Source organism: Opisthorchis viverrini (genome assembly GCF_000715545.1).
Source record: "Opisthorchis viverrini unplaced genomic scaffold opera_v5_139, whole genome shotgun sequence".
NCBI lineage: Eukaryota > Metazoa > Platyhelminthes > Trematoda > Opisthorchiida > Opisthorchiidae > Opisthorchis > Opisthorchis viverrini.
In genome coordinates, this window is record NW_008751795.1 from 442,672 (window position 1) to 462,162 (window position 19,491).

The 19,491-nt window shown below is 41.9% G+C and overlaps 1 protein-coding gene across 1 annotated transcript in view; it reads left to right on the forward strand.

Annotated features, from left to right (window-relative positions):
• The window catches only part of T265_14074 (hypothetical protein), a gene marked incomplete at both ends in the record, with an annotated part of 103,652 nt that overhangs the window by 59,232 nt on the left and 24,929 nt on the right, over nucleotides 1–19,491 (forward strand). Inside the window, 6 exons of the mRNA XM_009171917.1 lie at nucleotides 3,427–3,528; nucleotides 8,477–8,579; nucleotides 12,024–12,210; nucleotides 12,628–12,842; nucleotides 15,654–15,859; nucleotides 17,738–18,055. Of these exons, the coding sequence (XP_009170181.1) occupies nucleotides 3,427–3,528; nucleotides 8,477–8,579; nucleotides 12,024–12,210; nucleotides 12,628–12,842; nucleotides 15,654–15,859; nucleotides 17,738–18,055 (1,131 nt within the window). The remainder of the gene's footprint in view (nucleotides 1–3,426; nucleotides 3,529–8,476; nucleotides 8,580–12,023; nucleotides 12,211–12,627; nucleotides 12,843–15,653; nucleotides 15,860–17,737; nucleotides 18,056–19,491) is intronic.

Below are 19,491 nucleotides of genomic sequence, written 5' to 3' on the forward strand. Positions count from 1 at the left end.
GAACACCGAAATGGAAAGCATGAAAGCATTCTGGGCTCATGAACGCACGCTTCGAACTAAACTATATACAGGTGTTTCCCTGGGTAAGACTACTTGTTTAAACGACAATGCATGGGAAAAATTTCCTTTGTAGACAAAAGAGGTCTGCCAGTTTTCACTTATTCTTGGGTAGAACCACAGGGCATAAAACAAAAATCTAGCGCTAATTTGGGTCCGTAAAACCCGCTTACACTCTCGGAAGGCTCTTTTTTAACAAAAGTAGCATAGTATGATGAGGTAAGCATTCATGGCTTCATTTTTTATCTCAATATTCACCCGCGTTTGTTCCTCGTCTACATTAGTTATCCCTACTGATTCTACGAGAAGAACCACAGCTAGTACCTTCCGAAAACACCGTCCTGAATTTCAGTAGTCAGCAGGGAACTGCGATTCCATTGAGGTTACGTACCACAAATCAACAACCAAACGCGAACAGATATTTTGATGTTATTTATAAGGCGAAAATGAATGAAAAAATTTCAAACTCACCGTGTTCAACACCCAGGCCTGTGTCCTCATGTCAGGTCGGCAGTCACATGGGATCACGCTCCATTACGCTGGCTGTCTATCGCATCCAACCCTGTTTCCAGCCATGGTGGTTGCCGAACATGTGTGCACAAACGAACCATGCTGAAGGTCGCGATGGATCTGTCTTCAATATGGGGCGAAGACATATTTTCAAACGAAACACCAGTTGAATTTTTTTCTTAAGTTGTGCAGCTGCTTGTTTGTCTATTTTCCTGCACCTGGTTCACTGTCGTTTTCTCACGAGAAGGGAAAGGGTTTCGTCAAAGTACAACCCGAAACCAGGTCAACTGGTTATAGGATGTCCATATAAGCAGAGATCCGGTGTATCATCAGTCTGGCGAAAGTTCTGCTTGCTTGCTACGAAAAATGATAGCAACATAGACTCTTAAGGAAAGTCGGTTTTCTAGGGGAATTCTTCCAGTCTGTGAGGTCTTCAAACGAAATTCTTCTAGCATGCTGAATGCCTCTCTGTCAGCCTGGAAGATTATGGGGCATCAGAGATTTTGCTTCGAAATCCATGTAACTTTATTCGATAGATCACGTTACCACTATTAACTAGTAAATGTGAATGCTTACCTAAAACAGAGTTTTTTTCTTTAAAATAGACCTTTGAGTAAGTTAACTAAAAAGAGGACAACTGGAAGCATACTTTAACCGAAATAGGACGGTAGGTCACTTGTATAATTACTTAGATGAGACCACAGTAAATCCTGAAAGGAACTATATACGAAAATGCCAGTCTAGTGACGTGAATTTCGGTGTGACTAGACAGAAGACATAGTGGTGAAAGAAACAGAGGTGACCTGCACTATCTTGCTGATCCCAACGAACTTATATTTTTCAGGACAAACAAAAACAATGTAAAACAGGTTTCTGGGTTATCCGTAGCAACAGTTTAATTGAATCAATCAAATGAACGTAAAATTAGCAATAACATGCCGTCGTGGGGAAACATGAGAACGGACATTGCGTCACATTCCAAGGGAAAATCTTCCGTTAGGCTTAACTGATGGACACTAATATCTTACACAGTGGAATAATATGTAGGGATCGCTGTATGGTCTGGCAGAATAGGTGTGGCTTGGTGTATTGCAGCAAGTCAGTCAACAACCCAACACTTTCGTTTCCATTCTCCTTTAATCGGCAGGAGTCATTTTCTTCGCAACTTACGAAGAAAAATCGACAAAACTATTTTGTTGTATAGCATTGCGGTACCGCACTGCACAAGTAATTCACAACAACTTGTCTGACTTTAGTCGTCAAGTGGGCCTATGAAGTGTGAGAAAATAAGAAAACCCTATAAAGAAAACAAAGCGAAAATCAGGCATATCGGGTAAACCACGTTTGGGACTCAGTTGTCTTAAATTGACGTACTTGACGCACGTATCAGAAGACACCAAAGGCACTTTGCTTCACACTGTCATACCAAAGAAACGCTGTTATTCTGGAGTAGGCCTGTGCACATGTGGCGCATACTCCAGAGCATTTCCTTGGAGAGTGACATCGTATAACATTTTGTTTTAGGTCCGTATTTACCCAAACATCCTACCTCGCCTGTCAATTGGCTGTTTCCTTGCATAAGTGCTAACATCCAACCCTGTAAGACTGATCAAGATGTTCCCAAGATGTTCAAAAGTAGAGAAACCGATGAAAAGTCTCGAATGAATCACACACCGATGAGGTCATCGTGTATCCGTAACCCAGTACAGTAGTATAGCTTTGCAATTTGAACATTTAAGTTTTCTTTTTACGGAGCCCAGAACCATTTGCACCCAGGAAGCCGCAAATAAGGAAGGAAATTTTCATTCACATTCCTATCCTTAGGAATCAGCCTGCACGAACGGATCTCGAGGGTCTGATTGAACTTTTAGTACGGCTCTAACTACGAGATTGAAACAAGAAGGACCAGGCTTACGTGTGGAACATCCGAAACGCGTATCAGCATGTAGTTAGCCAAAACTCAGAAATTTTCGCGTAATGAAAAACGCTCTCGTTTGCACACTAATTTGGTTTTGACACGAGCCCCAACTGAATTCACTTGAGTCGCTACTTTGCCATGGTCCACGGAACCCGTTCTAGGCTGTCGAGGCGTTTCCAGCAACCTGATGAATATTGCGTTAAGTTGGGAGTTATATTTCCAAAATACTGGCATATTTACAGGACAGCCTCCAGCAGATTGCACTGACAGTGTCAAAGAAAAGTGGTTCCCTTTTTCAGTCTCACTTCTGCATCCACGCTAAGTCGTTCGACATGAGGTGTCTGACGGTTGATTTTGTACTGAAAAAGATGCTTCATCATGCCACTGTATTTTGTCATTTGTTTACCGGAGAATAGAAATCCCAAGTCATGTACTTTCACATCTGAATAGATTGTCTGGTTTCCTAACATCTTAATGTAGTAGGCAATTTAGTTTGTTACTTCATCCCACACTTCATTCCTGTTTGCTTAGACAGAATCACCAGATTTCTTCCAAAGTCCAGCAGTTTCAATGGGGGTGTTGTTTCGAGATGTCATTGTGTTCAAAACAAATTTTGTTCTGGTTATTTCATAATAGCACCAGATTTCCTTAGCATATCATAAGTCACATTCTATGACAGTGAGGTCCCGATGATATATTTAGTAAAGGTTGGTGGAGATATCTTATCATTCTGACATTTGAAACAGACAAGCTTTCTACATTCATTTAATTGGACCGATATTCACCAATATTCAACACCATTGATGTATGAGATAGACGCTCGTTTACTGATATTGTTCCAAGTCATACAAATGTCAAGCACATATTCCCACTTGTGGGGTGGATCAACGCGGGTATTCAGATACTAGGATGCATTTATCCGTACTATGTGTGATTCCCAGGTTCATGGATGCAGTACCCCTACCGAATGGGCGTCGCTTGCTACGCACAGAAAGGATGTGTGTACCAGACATTTTACTATAAACCCTCCAGCAGTTACTCTGGTGAGTTACACATTGTGTAGGAGCGAAATGATGTATTTTACCAATAAATCACCCTAATGTCGTATTGTTCTCACAGCTTGTTTAAAAAAACATTTTTGAAAAAAGTTTGTATCGTAAAATCAAAGTTTGGAATAAAGGTTAGTTCAAGATCGAAATAGTAGCAGTTGTTATGCTCTGAGAATAAATCATTCGAATCCGAGTATGCTTGCTTCTTTGTTACGAATTTATCGGTTGAGCCAGCGGAAGAAAAATGTAGAGTTGAACTTCATTGGGAAAAATACTGAATAATGTATGTTCACCGAGAAGGACTCGCGTCCAAGGGGCGGTGCCGCGGCATGATGGACTTGATGTCAAACAAACTCTTCATGAAGACACACTGGAACAGTAACGACATTGGATTTGGCTATCAGCTATGCAATTATTCAATGGCCTAGCTCAAACCTTACTAGATCGGCAGTGATTTGGGAGTCATTTATTCCTACTAAATCCTAGAAACATGTGGATATGAGGACATAAGGAGCGTTAGAAAATCCTTCTGGTAACGGTGAACTTAGCAGCTGACCGACTGTGAAGATTCTATGATTTCGTTGAACTGAGGAGTAACAAAACACGTGTCATCCCTCGAATTCACAAAATTCATCAGGCAAGCCCTGGTAGGGGAATAACACTGATTAAGGTATGCTATATGCACAAAGTGTATGCACACAGCTTATAGTGTCACGGTTGAATATGTGATTGTATACTGTATAATATGTATAATACATTACATATGGCATCCTGCAACATGATTTCACAGTATTTGGCTAAGTGTACTTTTCTTTGCGTAGTCAACTTTTTTGACCTCTGCAAGTATTCCCATTCCAGCCGTCAGCAGTCGACCATGTCTAAGGTGTACTCTCTGTTGCCGTTTTGTTTTGCTCACATGTGTTGCACGCTGTGTCAGCATTTGTCACTTGTTCATACATGCGTCTCTGCCTTGGGGCGTTCGTGGTTCCCTCCCCAACAATAAAACAGTTTGCCGTCCTAAAATCAAAATACTTCGTCCTTCAAAAATCTGTTACTTGTTTTATTGGTCAAGGATTCTTATTGTCAGCCTGATTAAATCACTCCACCCTTATATCACAGCGACATCCAGTGAATGTCGGATTTGTGGCGCTTTTTAGAACATTGATTAGACTGCTCAATATGGAACACAGGAAAATCTGTACAATTGTTTGCCCATCCATGTAAACTAAATCATGGAGGGTTCGTCAAATGCAAATCAATTTGTGCCCAGCAAAGCTGTGAACATGTTTTTTTCAAGACAATTTGTTGAACTACCTGAAGGTAGTTTTAAAGCAGGCGTTTAAGTAGAGCAAGGGCTGCTTCTCAGAGCAGTTAACGCTATTTTGACATGAAGTGTACCCATTCAGACTTGAAGCAGAAGCGAGGCCGCTTGAGAGAAAAGTCAGAGTGGAACTATAAAGCACTTGAAATGGAGACTAGAATAGCGGGCAACGCAATAAGCTAATCAGAAAATTGGGATACATAACACCACACTCTATGAATTCTAGTGCGTAATAAAATCCGGCGACCATACCACCAAACGTAGCATCCCAAGTAGTGGTTTGGTTGGCAGTCAGCATCCCCATCTACGTTTATGTTGGATATGATCAACTAAAACTGGGGTATGGGAGTTTGGATCCAAAGTCATTAGGGTTTTATGACTATCTGCATTTCTACTGGTAATAATTAAAGACGGAAGTAGATCTATGTTTTCTTCTTACAACAGTAAAGCCAATCACTTGAAATGGTACATGGATTGGCCATTCCAACCACAGGCTTATAGGCTGTACAAAGTAGTCGCTGATCGTACTAATAACGCGGCACATCATCCCGACTTATCAGGAACGCTGCCGAGGGTACCGGGCACGTTTTCCTTTGGATGGAGAATAAATTAATCACACCTTTAAAATGCGGAAAGTTTTTGTCCTTAGTTCTTTAGGTGTTTAAGCTGTACTACTTATTTTTGGCCAAGAGCAACAGTCTTTCTTCAAGTAATTTAGGTTCTGGTCGTTGGCTTGTTCGTTGAGCTGGGCAATTTGATTCCAAACTTTTCATCCCCAATCGAGGTGACTTCATCATTGCGTTATTGGGGAGCGTGGTAGTGCGTAGCGGTGGGTTGGTGGTTGTGCTTTATCTTCTCCCGGTAGATAAAAGGTTTCTGTATGCTGTAGGCTGTAGGCTGAAAGACAGCCACACAGCTCAAAACAGTTTCATGAAGCGCTGATTGGAATGGCTTCTACATATTACTTGAGCCACGAAAGTGGGCCATACGTAATTTGATTTAGGTTCTCACTACGTATAAAGTGTGGACAATGTGGTTTTTCACACGACATAGTAATCTTGGTTGCACTTTGTTGCATCTCTGGCCATGCGCAGTGTCAGCTCTGTTCACTTTGTCATCGAGTTTTATCTTCCAAACTGGATGATTCTTGTTGCCGCCCAGTGCACTGGGAGATTACAAGCTAGCTTACTAAACTAATGGTAATCGGCAACGTCGAAGTCAGTGTTTTTGATCATACACTCGTCATCTCGGTCCAATCTAAGCGCCTTAAGCTGCAGTTTGGTGTTTGATCTTACAGATACATAAGAAGTACTTTCGGAGGCCAGTGACCGGACTGTTTTCTTATTAAAAGCACTTGGGATACACTCCACCATTCATAATGCAGATTATTTTTGACCGAGGCACTTATTCTTTGGAAGCATGCTGACTTGTGGGAGATCCCTCTTGTATAGAATCAGTGCGTCTACAAAATCTACGGTGAGACAAGTATTAGGACACATCCTCTAAACCCAATTCACACTGGACTCAGAGGGATAGCTGAAACGTTTTTCGACATCGCCGAAGGCTCACCCATGTGCGCACTTTAGCAAACTATTCAAAAGCTAAGCACAATAATATACTTGCTTATTGTAATTCCTCACCAGCCCCCATTGTTCTACATGGTTTAATAGCCAGCAAAGAAAGTCATATAGGTATCTTAGAGCAGAACTTTTAGAATTTCTGAATTTCTTAACTGAGATAAATGAATGCGCTGTTCATAAACTTGACAAAGTTAACTAATGGGTTCATTAGGAGAATGTATTGAACTCAAAGCCCTCCTTTTTCGTTTAGCTAATGACTGCAAAACTACACAGAATGGTCGGTCAAGAACTATGTTACCAGAAACTTACTACATCCTGTGTAGTTCGGTTAAACTTCGTCTATTTTACTTGTTGCAGCCGAACTGATGCCAAAATATGTCATATGTCTGTGGAGAATCGTGTCGTGGTGTATGTTTTCAGCCAGCAATTGTCGAGGTCATCGTTATCCCTAAAATATACACTCGCTTATCTGCAAACGTAAAGATTATACGGCTATCTCGACCAGCACCAATAAAGTCCTCATTTTCAAGCCTCCGTTTTCCAACAACAGTATCGATTTCATTCCCTCCAATAAACCACTGTCTAGATTTTATTCTTTGAGTCTGTATTGTCATTTGATGCGTTTCTAGCGAAATACATTAGGAAATCCAATCCAGGGCTTTAGAGAAACATCAGGTATTTGGTTGCCGAAACAAGGGTTTACGTGTCCATTCAAACGATGACACGCTTGTCTAGCTTATCAGTATTGGTTTACGGTAATTGCCCGCTACGCCTACTTCTCTGCACGCTGTTACTGCATAGCATGCAATGGGATTGTAGGAACAATGAAAAATTCAGTTCACTGTCGCCGCATTCAAGAGTGCACTAATATGCTCAGAATCTTCGTCCTATAACGCAGATCGTAGTTATTAACCGAGGGAACGAAGGGAAAGAAGCTGTGGCCAGTAAAGACAAAATAGACTACCTTGCTCAGAAGTCCAAAACAGCAGCTGCTATTGACGTTATGCAACGTGTGTAAGTGATTATAGCCCACGTTTATTGACCAGCAAGGTTGGCAGTTCTTCGAAGAAGAAAGCAACTCTTCACGGACTCTCTAGGTTTTCAAGAAATCGAGAAAACCCACGGTTGTTTTCTCCAGAGGAAAAGTTGATTTTCTAAAAAAGCTCAACCTACTGGTGTGCGCAGAAAACCAGAGGAATTTGGGTGCCTTTTAAACAGTGCCTTATATAGAAAACCGAGCAGGTTTTCCGATCACATCTTCCTCAAGATGGCTCTTACCTACTGAATACCAGATTTAGCAAGACTTACAAATTGAATGGAACAAGTTGAACTCCATATCTTGTCCTTGTGTGGCTTCCACGACGCATCTATCTTACGGTCCTCTGTTTGTTGAACCCATGCAGAATTCTTCTTACCATCCCTAGTATGAGACTTAGATGCGATGGAACCAGTGCCCATATCTTGAACCTTTGTTACTAGCATAGCATAGTTGATTGTACTTTCTCTTGAACTCACATTAAAGCAAAAAATTTCGCAGCTGTTTAATTAACTAATGGTGGTTGACACTGCTGGATTTACCGATTGTATTAGCACATCTACACTCCTCAATACGAATAGCATTATGCCAGGTTCGTTATTCAGAGCAACTGCCTCTCTGTGTGCCTATTAGAAATGAACAGAAGTGTAAATTCAAACGCGCCTGTGCAAACATCAGACTTGCTTGTGGCGGCATCACCATACCAGAAGAACAGTGTGCACTGTTACCAAAGTCATTACTGCACTTTATTTAATTTCCCATCACTGTGAAATGTAATGCGTGGTTGGCATAGCGATTGTACTCCTGTCCTGAAAGCACCGGATGCATATATATGAATGACACCAGTAAACAAAAATTTAGGCTCTACTTTGTAACTCTTCGTGTTATCCTTTCAGGAATGACTTAGTCATTTAGTGCAACTTCAGCATCAGCATTGCTACACCTACACGGATTTCTACCCCTCTTACACAAGATATCTCTTCTTTTATCCCCGACGTCCACTAGCTGTAGCTGCCGGCTCATTGGTTTGCTTGATGTTGCTGGTAATCCTCATTCTGGCCGTTTGTTCAGTAAAGACCATACGAAAGGCGATCTGGAAGAAAGTGAGGTAAGTCTGGCCCCATATAACCAGTCGTTCGAATATTCAGACAGCAATCTGACCAAAGGTAAATGGTTGGAAAGTTCTTTCTGAAAGCAATGATCTTCACAAAATACCTGAGAAGTACCTTACAATAGGTTTGAAAATTAACGGCTTGGCCTTCTTAACAGCTCAGTACCGAGCTCCATCTTTTTTCCCTGAATCACCCAATACATTGCCAAAATCATATGCAGTCGTCTCATTTTATCTGGTGCGCTTTCGTCCTTCCCTTGCACTGGGTACCGGTCTAGCTTCTTGATGTGTTCATGTTCTGACATGTTTCTCGAATTCCATTTTTCTGGGACTTTCAGGCATTCATATGAGGTACTGACCTGGAAGTGATTCATAAATATCTATCATTCTGACAAAATGGATATGAGTGCGAGAACTGTGTTCCGGTAATGCCTTGTAGATGATTGTTGAAATACGCTGATGGTGCGGTGCTTCTGCTTAAGAGAGCTGTCGTTTTTTGAGAGAGAAATCCGCGCGCGAAGGGTTTACCATAAACCCGATGTTTTGCATTTGAATTAATTTAGACAGACAGTGGGACAAAAGGCGGTGACACTGCCTTAATCGGATTGTGTTGACCTTGAGCACTGTTGTCTATGTAGACCATGGATGTTTGCTTGGTTGAACAAATGGATGCGATAACGGCTTTGGAAACCTGTTTTGGTTTATTTGGTTCTGATCACACTAACATAACATGTCCTACCGAGTAACCAACGTAAGTCACGAAGTAGCAGAGGACAGGTAGAATCGCGAACAACGGCCCACTGTAAATACCATAAACCAAATTCGACAACAGCAACAGACAGAAATCACTTAACACCAATCAAGCTTACCAACTGGAACTGGTTTCACTGATTTGTTTTGTCTTGAAACTCGGTCATTCTGGTAACCTATCCACTTAGCCCGACGAAACTTCTTTGTCAACAGTGAAACGTTTCTCATTAATACATCCACTGGTTCTTTACCAAAAAACCTCACTAGAATGATGACTTGTCCGTCTGCTCCAAGGACCTCTCGAATGATTGATAACATACTTTTCTGTACAGCCTAATCACCACAAATGGCAATCGTTAGATACCAGATCTCTTGTGTTTCCTAAAACAACTAAAACATACCAGAAAGTGTTTCTTTTGGATACAAATACAAACCTTAACATGGTATTCCTTAGCCTGATAAGACCGATATGATGATTGAGAGTATTTGTTAAAATTAGGAAGCAACTGTTCACAGTGCATAACACATTTATTGATTTCCTTTCACACAATCTGCTCACTACCAAATTAGCCAATTTTTCCTGGCTGCGTGTTCCTAAAACCTATTTAGTGAGCTGTTGACAAATGTCATATACTCAGTTTAACTTGGTTAGGCCGATCAGTTCTGCCTGGGTAAAACTATCCGTGATCCGGAAACGGTCACACTCCGTTGAACGCTTCATTTAGGACAGAGCCGGTCAGAAAGATTCTCTCATGCTGATGCAGATTATGTTCGTTGCAAAAAAACGCAGACCAACTTTTCGCAACTTTGAGAGTAGACTTTTCAGTATTAGCAGTATTAGTGCAAATTTAGGTTAAAAAAGCTCTGCAATTGAAAACATGCTAATAAAAAACCAGTTACCCCCAGGATAAATTGGTATATACCTGGTCCATCAACAGACTTCTCGCGACACAAGGGTTTATTGATCGCCTGCAGCTGGTCGGTTATTATCAGGATGTGTTGCATCGCCCTTGGGGAATAAATGAAACAGACAAGCGCAAAGGCTTGGTGATTCGGGATAGAGTGCACGTCTGGCTGGTGAATCAGCTAGCCGATCGTATGTGATCAGTTGTGGTCAGTGGGTGGTCAGCCAGAAAGCACATCACAGAGAGCAGTGGTTGTCAGCAGAGGCCTACAAAGCTGGCTTGTTTGAGCCCATCCAAGGATTCCCAGTAGGAGGAAAATCCTCCATATTTGGAGCAGCAAAAATCTTTACGGGACAGTCACTGTGTACGCAGCATACTGCCAGCGAGATCCATCTTTCACTCTTTTGCTTATATTGAACCCAAAACAATCATACTTCTAAGACATGACACCCATCATAGTCGTTCATTAAAAGACTGAATGACTTCGTTCATTCTGTATCACTGAGATCCCTCAAACACAACTCAGTTCTAATTTCTGTCTTGTATGAATGATAGTCACACAACACGCCTATAATACATACAGCATCATACTGATTATTAAACTTCCCTTGTACTTAATTCGGGTCAATATAAGCTAACTGTAAAACAGCGAGCGTGATGATACTCGAAGCCTCCTACTTCCAATCATCTGAAGGCAACGTTGTGACTCTACTGGACTCTACTAGATACAAACATCCGAGCTGCTTAGTGCATCTCTACACTTCCTCGATCACCTCGTGTTCCCCTTCCGTTTTACAATCCACGTGGCCGATTATGCTTTCGTTCATCGGTCACTATGGTAAAGCTCTTTGATGAGGCATGCATACTGAGGCATCCAAAGTGTCTTTTGGTGCCGGATGCCGTTCTTTCAAAGGTTTTGTGCATAAGCGTCTGAGTACTATAAAACGAGCAGTGCGTATATCTTCATTCAAACTGGCGTACGAATTTCTAGCAGATGATCTGTTTGCTTTTTCAAGTATCAACGTGGATACATTTGCTTCTTTCTAAATGACTAGTATCTGGACGATGCTATATTTGTTTCATTTTCGCTGACATGTTTGTGAAAAACCAGAAGCCTCAGTATGTGCGAGGTGGATATTGTAACGACCATCTGCGCAAAACAGTTATTGTATCACTTAAAAAATTAATGTAGCTTTCTTCCCTGTCCCATCATCACTTCAGCTGAATTAATTCTACATATTCGCCCGCATCAACCCGTTGCATCGATTCCTTCCACTCCAACCGGTTGATCTCTGATGTTAAAAATTATCAGCCAGTCTGTGACGGTTGTGCCATCGGTGGGCACAATTTCCTTTGTTGACTACCCCGCCTTCTCTTGCGAGACTATATCAGCAACTGAATTCATCCACCCATAATGCTGTAAATAGGAACGAATAACGAGAGGCTTAGGCAGTATACCACCATTCAAAACACAGCTTTCCACCTAGGAAATCTGTCCGGCTTCTGCATTCTATACCACGCAGCCATTCAATATGTTATCGAGAGGTACAAAGTTTATGCTTACAATTTTAGAATTTTCTTGACTGAAATGACCTGGTGTCTGGTGCCTCGGAGCCGCATAGCAACCGAGCAAATATTTTTGGAAAATGTGAAATCAATTATGGCAGTTCAACTGAGTAATCTCATTTGCCTAAAAGTGGATGAATATGTCCTTATAAAACATTTTTTCAGATTTCTTCCAATAGTTAGCGTGTTTTAACGCCACCATCTTCTTCCCATTTCCCAGAGTTCGATGGAAACTTGGTTGGCGTACGACAGTATGGAAAGTGTTTGAAGACGACGCCAAAGAGGAATGGAGCTTTTCCCAGTCTGAGGCCCTTGTTAAACAAAAGCCCGTTCCTAAGCATTTGCACCATCCAGCAGCGTGGTTGTACCATAACAGTCCTCGAGCTTATTTTGATGAGTCGCGCTTCGTGAGTTGTTCAGCATTTTTATTTTGTAGAAAACATTTTTTGACCGCAAACAACGACTTTAGAAATAAGCTATTTTTGAGCAGTTGCATTCTATCTCTAGTACAGACTATTCATTTTGATTTATCCTGAGTTAGGATTGATTTCATGGTGAATGTCGACCGATTCAATTTTTGGAGCAGTTCCGTAATCGATCGAAAAGCTCGATGAATTAGGTGATCATAAAAGCGTCCAGGTATTCGAATGACATGCGTTCTCACACGCTAGATACGGTTAACCTCAGATGACAATAATCGGTCTACTACGCTATTTCTATCATCAAAAAGACAATTCTTTAGACCTGTTTTAATTTCCAATTTTCCTGATTTTTTAATATGCCCATCAAACCCGTCATGATTATGAAGACTTTCTCTGCTACAGTGTCCCAACTGCAGGCAGTCCCATACTTCGATGAGCTACGAAAACTTGCACACCAGAGTCAATTTGTCCGGTTTCGTTCGTGATGAAAGGCGCTACACCGTCAGTCTTCCTAGTTTAACTGGAGAAGGGGACAACGATCGAACTCGCTCTCAACAGCGTAAATCTACCAAATGGGGTAAACTGATCGATAGCGTGTGGGAGATCAATCCGCACCAGTGGGTTTTATTTCATCAGTTGAAATTGATGCAACTTTTATTTTAATTCATCATACGTAGTGGTCAAGAATCCGAAAAGCTCCTACTAATTTGTCCTTAGATTTGTTGCAGTAATTCTTTGGACGAGACTGTTGGAATGCGAAGGTTTCGCTGCCAAATTTCATAGATGAAATCAAAGTCATAGTAAGGCCACTTAGTACTCATGTGCATTTTGAAAAAAACTTTCAAACCTCAAGTAATCGCATGCTTTGTTGAGATCTGGGATAGACGTATTAACCGGTTTTGCTAGTCTGTCAATACGTGTTCATCAGATGAGCCGACGTCACGGACTTCAGACTCCGTCAATGTCACGTCTAACTCTCTATCGTCCGCCTCTCAAAATATAGCGGCTAACGGCTGATCATCATCTGATTTTTGACAGCAGAGCTCACGCATTTCCAAACATTTTCGTCTCGCTCACATGGTTTCAAACGTTTCGCCACTAATTGAGGTGACACCGGTGCCTTTTTAGTCTAACTGCGTTGTGCCTTGAAGGAGTGGATCGACCATGTGGTAAGAAAGTTTATGTTGGGCAGAATGGGCGAATTTTTTCTATATGGGTAAGGGGACTCAAGTCAGCTATCAAATGATATAAAACCCTACTATCTCTTATTTCCGTACATATGAATCTGGAGGAAACAGAGTTTAATCTAGTTCAATCTAACGTGAGGATCTTGGCTCAAGCAAGCACAAGAATCGAGAGCATCCCTAGAAGCATAATATTCCATATGAGATTCAGTCAGTTGGCATATCCAAGGTGATCCTGTCTACGCACCGCAACGAGCGGGGTAACGCTCACTCTGTTAACACTGTCGGGCCCGGTCGTCAAACCAACTGACCAAGAAACAGGTCCCACTGTGGAGGCGAATAAGCAAAGGTCACAAGGAACATGAAGAGCTGCACTCTCAAGTCTACCGGGACAGTCGCCACTCAGCTGTCCGATTAAAGAACAAGCCAACAGGTACGCTAACTTAGACGACCAATGGTCACTCAAGGAAGACCTGGGCGAGTATACCTCATATCATCCCAGGCACACGCAACAACCACGCACTTCCAACCACGCAAAATGTCACCGCGACTGGTGACATCGCAACTGAATTGCCCAGCTCAGCGAACAAGCCAGTGGCCGTCAATATATTATCTAAGCGATCGATATTCGCTTCAATTTTCTGAAAATTTTGACTTCACAATCGTGCGTATACCTATATGGAAATGAGAAAGACTGCCGTAATACCCGGGCCATAGTCTTTTACAGAAAATATGTAGGTGCATGGACTGTTAACCAGAGCAGATGGCAGTGTGATATATAAGCCACTAAACGATCAGTGCACGTGCCCTAATTGCACAAGTATATGTCCACGCTCGTCAAATTCTCCCATAACCGTCGTTTTGTGAATGTCTAAGCTGTTTGTTCCGACGTGTTTTTTTTCAGTTACCTAATTCCTCACTAGCAATCTCTAGCAATCTCGTACTGAGTGAACGAAAAACCATTTAGGGAGTTCCGAACAAATTTTAGGCCACTTACTTCATTCTTGTCTATTGCGGGTATATATGTGTATCCCGGCAGAAACAGAAATTGCCCGTCCTTGAAGGTTGTTACCCAGTTTATTCTTCTAGTGAAACTACCCAACTTTGTGACCAATTGGACACGCACATTGTTAACAAAATATCAGTATGAATTTATAAATTATCTACGAGCTAGCCATATGTGCGCACATATGGTGTTAACTCGAAAAGATTAATTACTTTCTTAAAAGTTTATTTAGTCAGTTAGTGGTACTCTCAGTTACCAGTTTAAGCGACGTGAGTCCTGAAATTTTATGAATGAGCTAGGCAGTGGCAAAATCTAAGTAGCAAGCATAAGGTGAGTGACTAAACTGACAGATGGTCCTTTATATTGCACGCTATTCATCCCACAAAACACATGGTAAGTTGAACATCTTGATCACTATTAAAGTACCTACGGTTTATTTGTCACATGAGAGTTACTCCTAAGTTAAGATCACAAGTAGCCTAATGGTTTAAAGCAGTGTACACACCTAGAAAAGCGCGCGACTTTGTGCAGTTAAGTGGGGTATTTTTCGAGTTGGGTCCATCAGTGATAAGTCAGCATAACCACATGTGCAAGGACAAGTTATTGAGTTTGAATGGTGTGCGACCAGAAGGAACAGCATTAAAGTGCTCTGTTGAGAAAACGAACAAGGCATAGGACGGAGAGAGGCTCCATGCCAACTTTCGTTTGTATGTCTTTTCGGATCGTCTAGACCATTTCAACATGTGTTAGTTGGGTACAGAAATGCGCAAGTTTACTATACGCACGATCGTATGTTCCATTCAAAGATGCAATCAAGTATTTTTTTGAATGTACTAGGCGTTAACAGTGTGCTCTAAATGTTAGCAGAGCAAACCTTTTGAGACTAAGGCTGTGGAGGCAAACAGTCTTCGGGAGTGACATTCAGCGGTACCATTGAAATCGTTGTGTTATTTTATGCACATGAACGCAATTTTCCGAAATATTGTAGGACTGTGGACGCCAAAGCATTGTTAAGGTATATTATATGTTCTTTTCGGCATTCAGGGTCCTTTGTTTGTTCGAACTGGGTCGGACCTCTGTTTGTCGGTACCCCAAGCACTGTAAACTGTAACAAAGCACTTGGATCAACGATATATGTACTGCACTCGTATGATTCCATTATGTGGTCGATTTTTGGCGTACCTGAGCAAGTTCCATGTTCTGCGCATTCTGTGTTGTTTTATACCTACCCCTCACAGCATTCACGTATCCCACTTGTTGGGACAGGGTGGATTCGGTCGTGTAATGCGCGCGAAACTAAGACTGCCGACCGCGAATGATAAGGATTTAACTTGCTCCAGACTCCGTCAACATATCGCCTCGATTATTGGTTCTCATTCGAAACTCCACAACAACAACAACAACTGGATGTGGGTCGCAATCAAAGAAATACTCTCACCAGATGGTAAAACGAATGTTTATTTTCTGGTTCTTCCTCACAATGATAAATCAAATTGGTATTGATGTTGTTTTTTATGGAACTGTCTCATCAGCATGTAGGGTCGTAGGGATGTGTTACTAGAGTATTTCCACAAATCCTATTATGTCCATTTTTCACCCACAAACTCCTGAAGGTTATTTGTGGATACGAGGTTAATGCGACGTAGAGAACAGTGTGCGAATTATTAACTCGGAAGTCTGTGTTTCGACTTGACCCCTCTTTTCATTTTTGCTGCTGTCTGAGTAAGAGCAACCTCCGCGCATTCTTCAGGTCACCTTCGTATATTTCCTACCACATTTCACCTGAACAATGAGACTCGATTCCAAGATGAACTAATTTCCAGAATATTGAATGTTCCAAGGTCGTTGCTTTGCTCTACTAGTCACTTTGGTTTTGTGCGACTGGTCACCACACACGAGATAATATCCCCAGTGATTCCTAAGTTGGTGTTGACTCTGATATTGTATGCTGGCTTATCTACCCTCTGTTAATCCCGAATGACCTGGAGAAATTTGGCCAAAAAGTACTTCACTGGATGGATGACTGATATGCGTCCAGCTTGACGGCACGCAAATGATTCCTAACCTGACTTCTTCAGATTCTACCCTGTGATCAGGCGCTAGGCAAACACATGCAGCAGTCAGCGTTGACCCAAGCTAGACTGATGGTAATATGTCGTCTATCGATTGAGCGTTTGCAGTCAACTTTCCTAGCCTATTGAGCAAATCAACATTCTTCCATACAATCAAGTCAAGTCAACCGAGCTACCAACATTCTTCACCGGAAGCCATATGTTACCTGTCTGTTTAAATAATCCCATTGCAAAGCCATGGTCATGTATTTCCACCGCAGTCACTGTGTGTCAAAAAGCCGAGATATTTCTACCAGATTAAAGAGTTTTCCGTATAAATCTGGCGACAGCAAGTTTACACAAGCTGTAGGTTTTTTAGACCGAAAATTTGGATCTCAGCAGTCGACTGGCCTTTATGACGAAATTTGACTTCCCAGTTTGTTAATGGCCTGTTTTCTCACAAGTTTCATAGTTCGTCGTTTTTTTCGGTTGAAAAGTACCATTGGGATGATTATCTAATTTCCTAACTCAAATCAACTAGTAGCATTCTCGATTTATTCGTTACGTCGATTCAGCTCCCATGGTTATTTTAGATCTGTTCAGCAAAAGTGAGAACAATTGGTGGGGCATCACCGAAGTCTTCCATCGGGCTGATAGTCTGAGTGCCATGCATTCACTGAATTCATTTATTGTTATCCCTAGCCACTTGAGCGAAACCGTCATGCTGGCAACCGTTTCAGACCGTCTGGTCGCCTTTAGGATAATTATCCTCTAATGGGGCTGCACCTGTCGGCACAGATGTAAGGGTAATTTATTGGTCTGATAAAAAACGTAATTTGCATTAGCTTATGAAAATTAGCAAGGAGCTGAGTATGACACTTCAGAAATTGTATGCAATTTTGCTGAACGACTTGTCGAATTTTCCTAAGGATGCCAAATGTCCAAAGCTTTTATTTCAAATGTGGTTTGTTTGCTAACAGTGAAACTTGATTTTTTGCTTACTAGTGATTTCGCATTGCCTCACGGAAAACGACCATATGCCTTGTCGACACGACGGTCATAATGACTGGTCATTTTTACATAGTTTGTAAGCAACTAGGGGTTAACTGTGGTCGACTGAAGGTTGAAGGTGTCCCTAACATATAAACCAGAATTTCATAGCCTCATACTTCCTGATAAATGTGATATTCCATTTTCTGCACATTATAAGATAACGTATCCGAACGCAATATTACGCGGCACCTTACTTTATTCCGTTTCTGATAACCCAGTTGGGGACACGTCCGATCATTCGTTGGATCAACATAAACATATAGCCGATCCTAGGTCAGACACATGTTCATCCAACAGCCTGTGCCATTACGCGGAAATAATCTCGTCAGATGCTGGACAAACTGAACAAAAACCAATCGACTTATCCCGGGTAGGACGCGGTCCTAACGACGCTGATCCAAAGCGTTTCCATTCAAATCACCGCAGGCAACCGTTTACGAAGAGAAATGATGTCTTCGAGGCAGAGTTAGCGGTGATGAAGTCCTCGGGGATACATTGCAATGTCGTTCGTTTTTTCGGTACATGCTACCTTCCAGGTGAGTTTATTTTTTGAGTCCCAGTTTCCTTATCATTGTTAACGCTGATGTGTCTTCTGCCTCTAGACAACTTTCTGAGTCGATTGCTTGCACATCTTCTGGTCACACGATTATTGCAAAGTTTCTGTGGCTGATATTACCATTCAATGCACGCTGAGATTCCACTGGACAAAGAATTTTCCATGACGTCCGAATTCCGAGACACTGCCCCTGGTTGGACACCAAAATCCCCACCTGTGACTTCTTTTTGTGTGACCTCATTTTTTGTTCAACGTGTCTCCATGTGCGATTTGTAATGGCCCTTTAGAATATGTCAGAGGGAACAGAATACATTCTGAATGAGCTTATCAAGCTTGGAGAGTATCGCAAAAATAATGACGTGTAGCCTTTTCTGTGCAATAAGGGCCTATTGGTGATTCCAACCTTCAGCAGCGCAGATATAAAGGGGTTTTTTGCCCATCCTCGTCTGCGCAAGCATTGTTGCGACGCGCTACTCCCTGCACCATGTGCTCCTTTTGTTCACCTGCCCCTTGGTTTATACCGTGTGAGAACAGTCGATTTTCAGCGGGCATGTTGGATCCGTCATCTGAATCCAGGTCAAAACGGGCCCTCAAATGCAAACTCCCCTGAACAGGCAGAAATTTCACACAATAATTCTTTCTCAGTCCCTTGTGATGGGTCTTCTTTAGAAGGGAGCCTCTCATTCCTGTGCTTCAAGGACAAGGTGCTATCTCTTGAGGAGCTTACAATTTTTATACACAAAATTTCATACCTGTTGGCCATAATGACTTTCAATTATGGTCCAGGGAGCTATGATCTGTGTGTTCACAACTTTTAACAACCGAACCTGATCGTAGTGTAATAGTTTTTTACAACTTTCTCAAAGAATTAGCTATGTAAAAAAGAATGTTTCGTACCAGAATGTCTCGTACCAGATCGATCGATGAATAGAAGTCTGAATAACTCCATCCTCGGGTCTTCCATGCTGGAACAGGAGACCTACCCGAAATCCGAAGTATGGTAATCTAGTGTCGACCACTGCCACATCGCTGCCGAAATTTTGAGCCAAAATCCTTGCTAGGAACAAATCTGTCCTTCCTCACCGGTGCTCGTACAATGATAGTGCCTCAGTCCGTATGTAACCATGATTACCACAACCTAAAACAACTTCGTGCGACATCAGCCCTCAGTTACGTCAGCCTGGTGAGCTAATTTGGCGAATAGATCATTGCATGTAAGTGCTAAAGTGCTTCGCTTGGCCCTCCCCTCATTCTGTTTCAAGTATCTTCAAACTATTCATCTTCACACTATCTTTATACTCTAAAATTGCATTTCATTGATGTCCGCTGTTTGCCTGAGACAGTTTCAAGGTCCAAGTACGGTTACCAACTGCACACTCCTAGTGATTCAGAGAAGACCGCAGCTAGTTGTTAGTC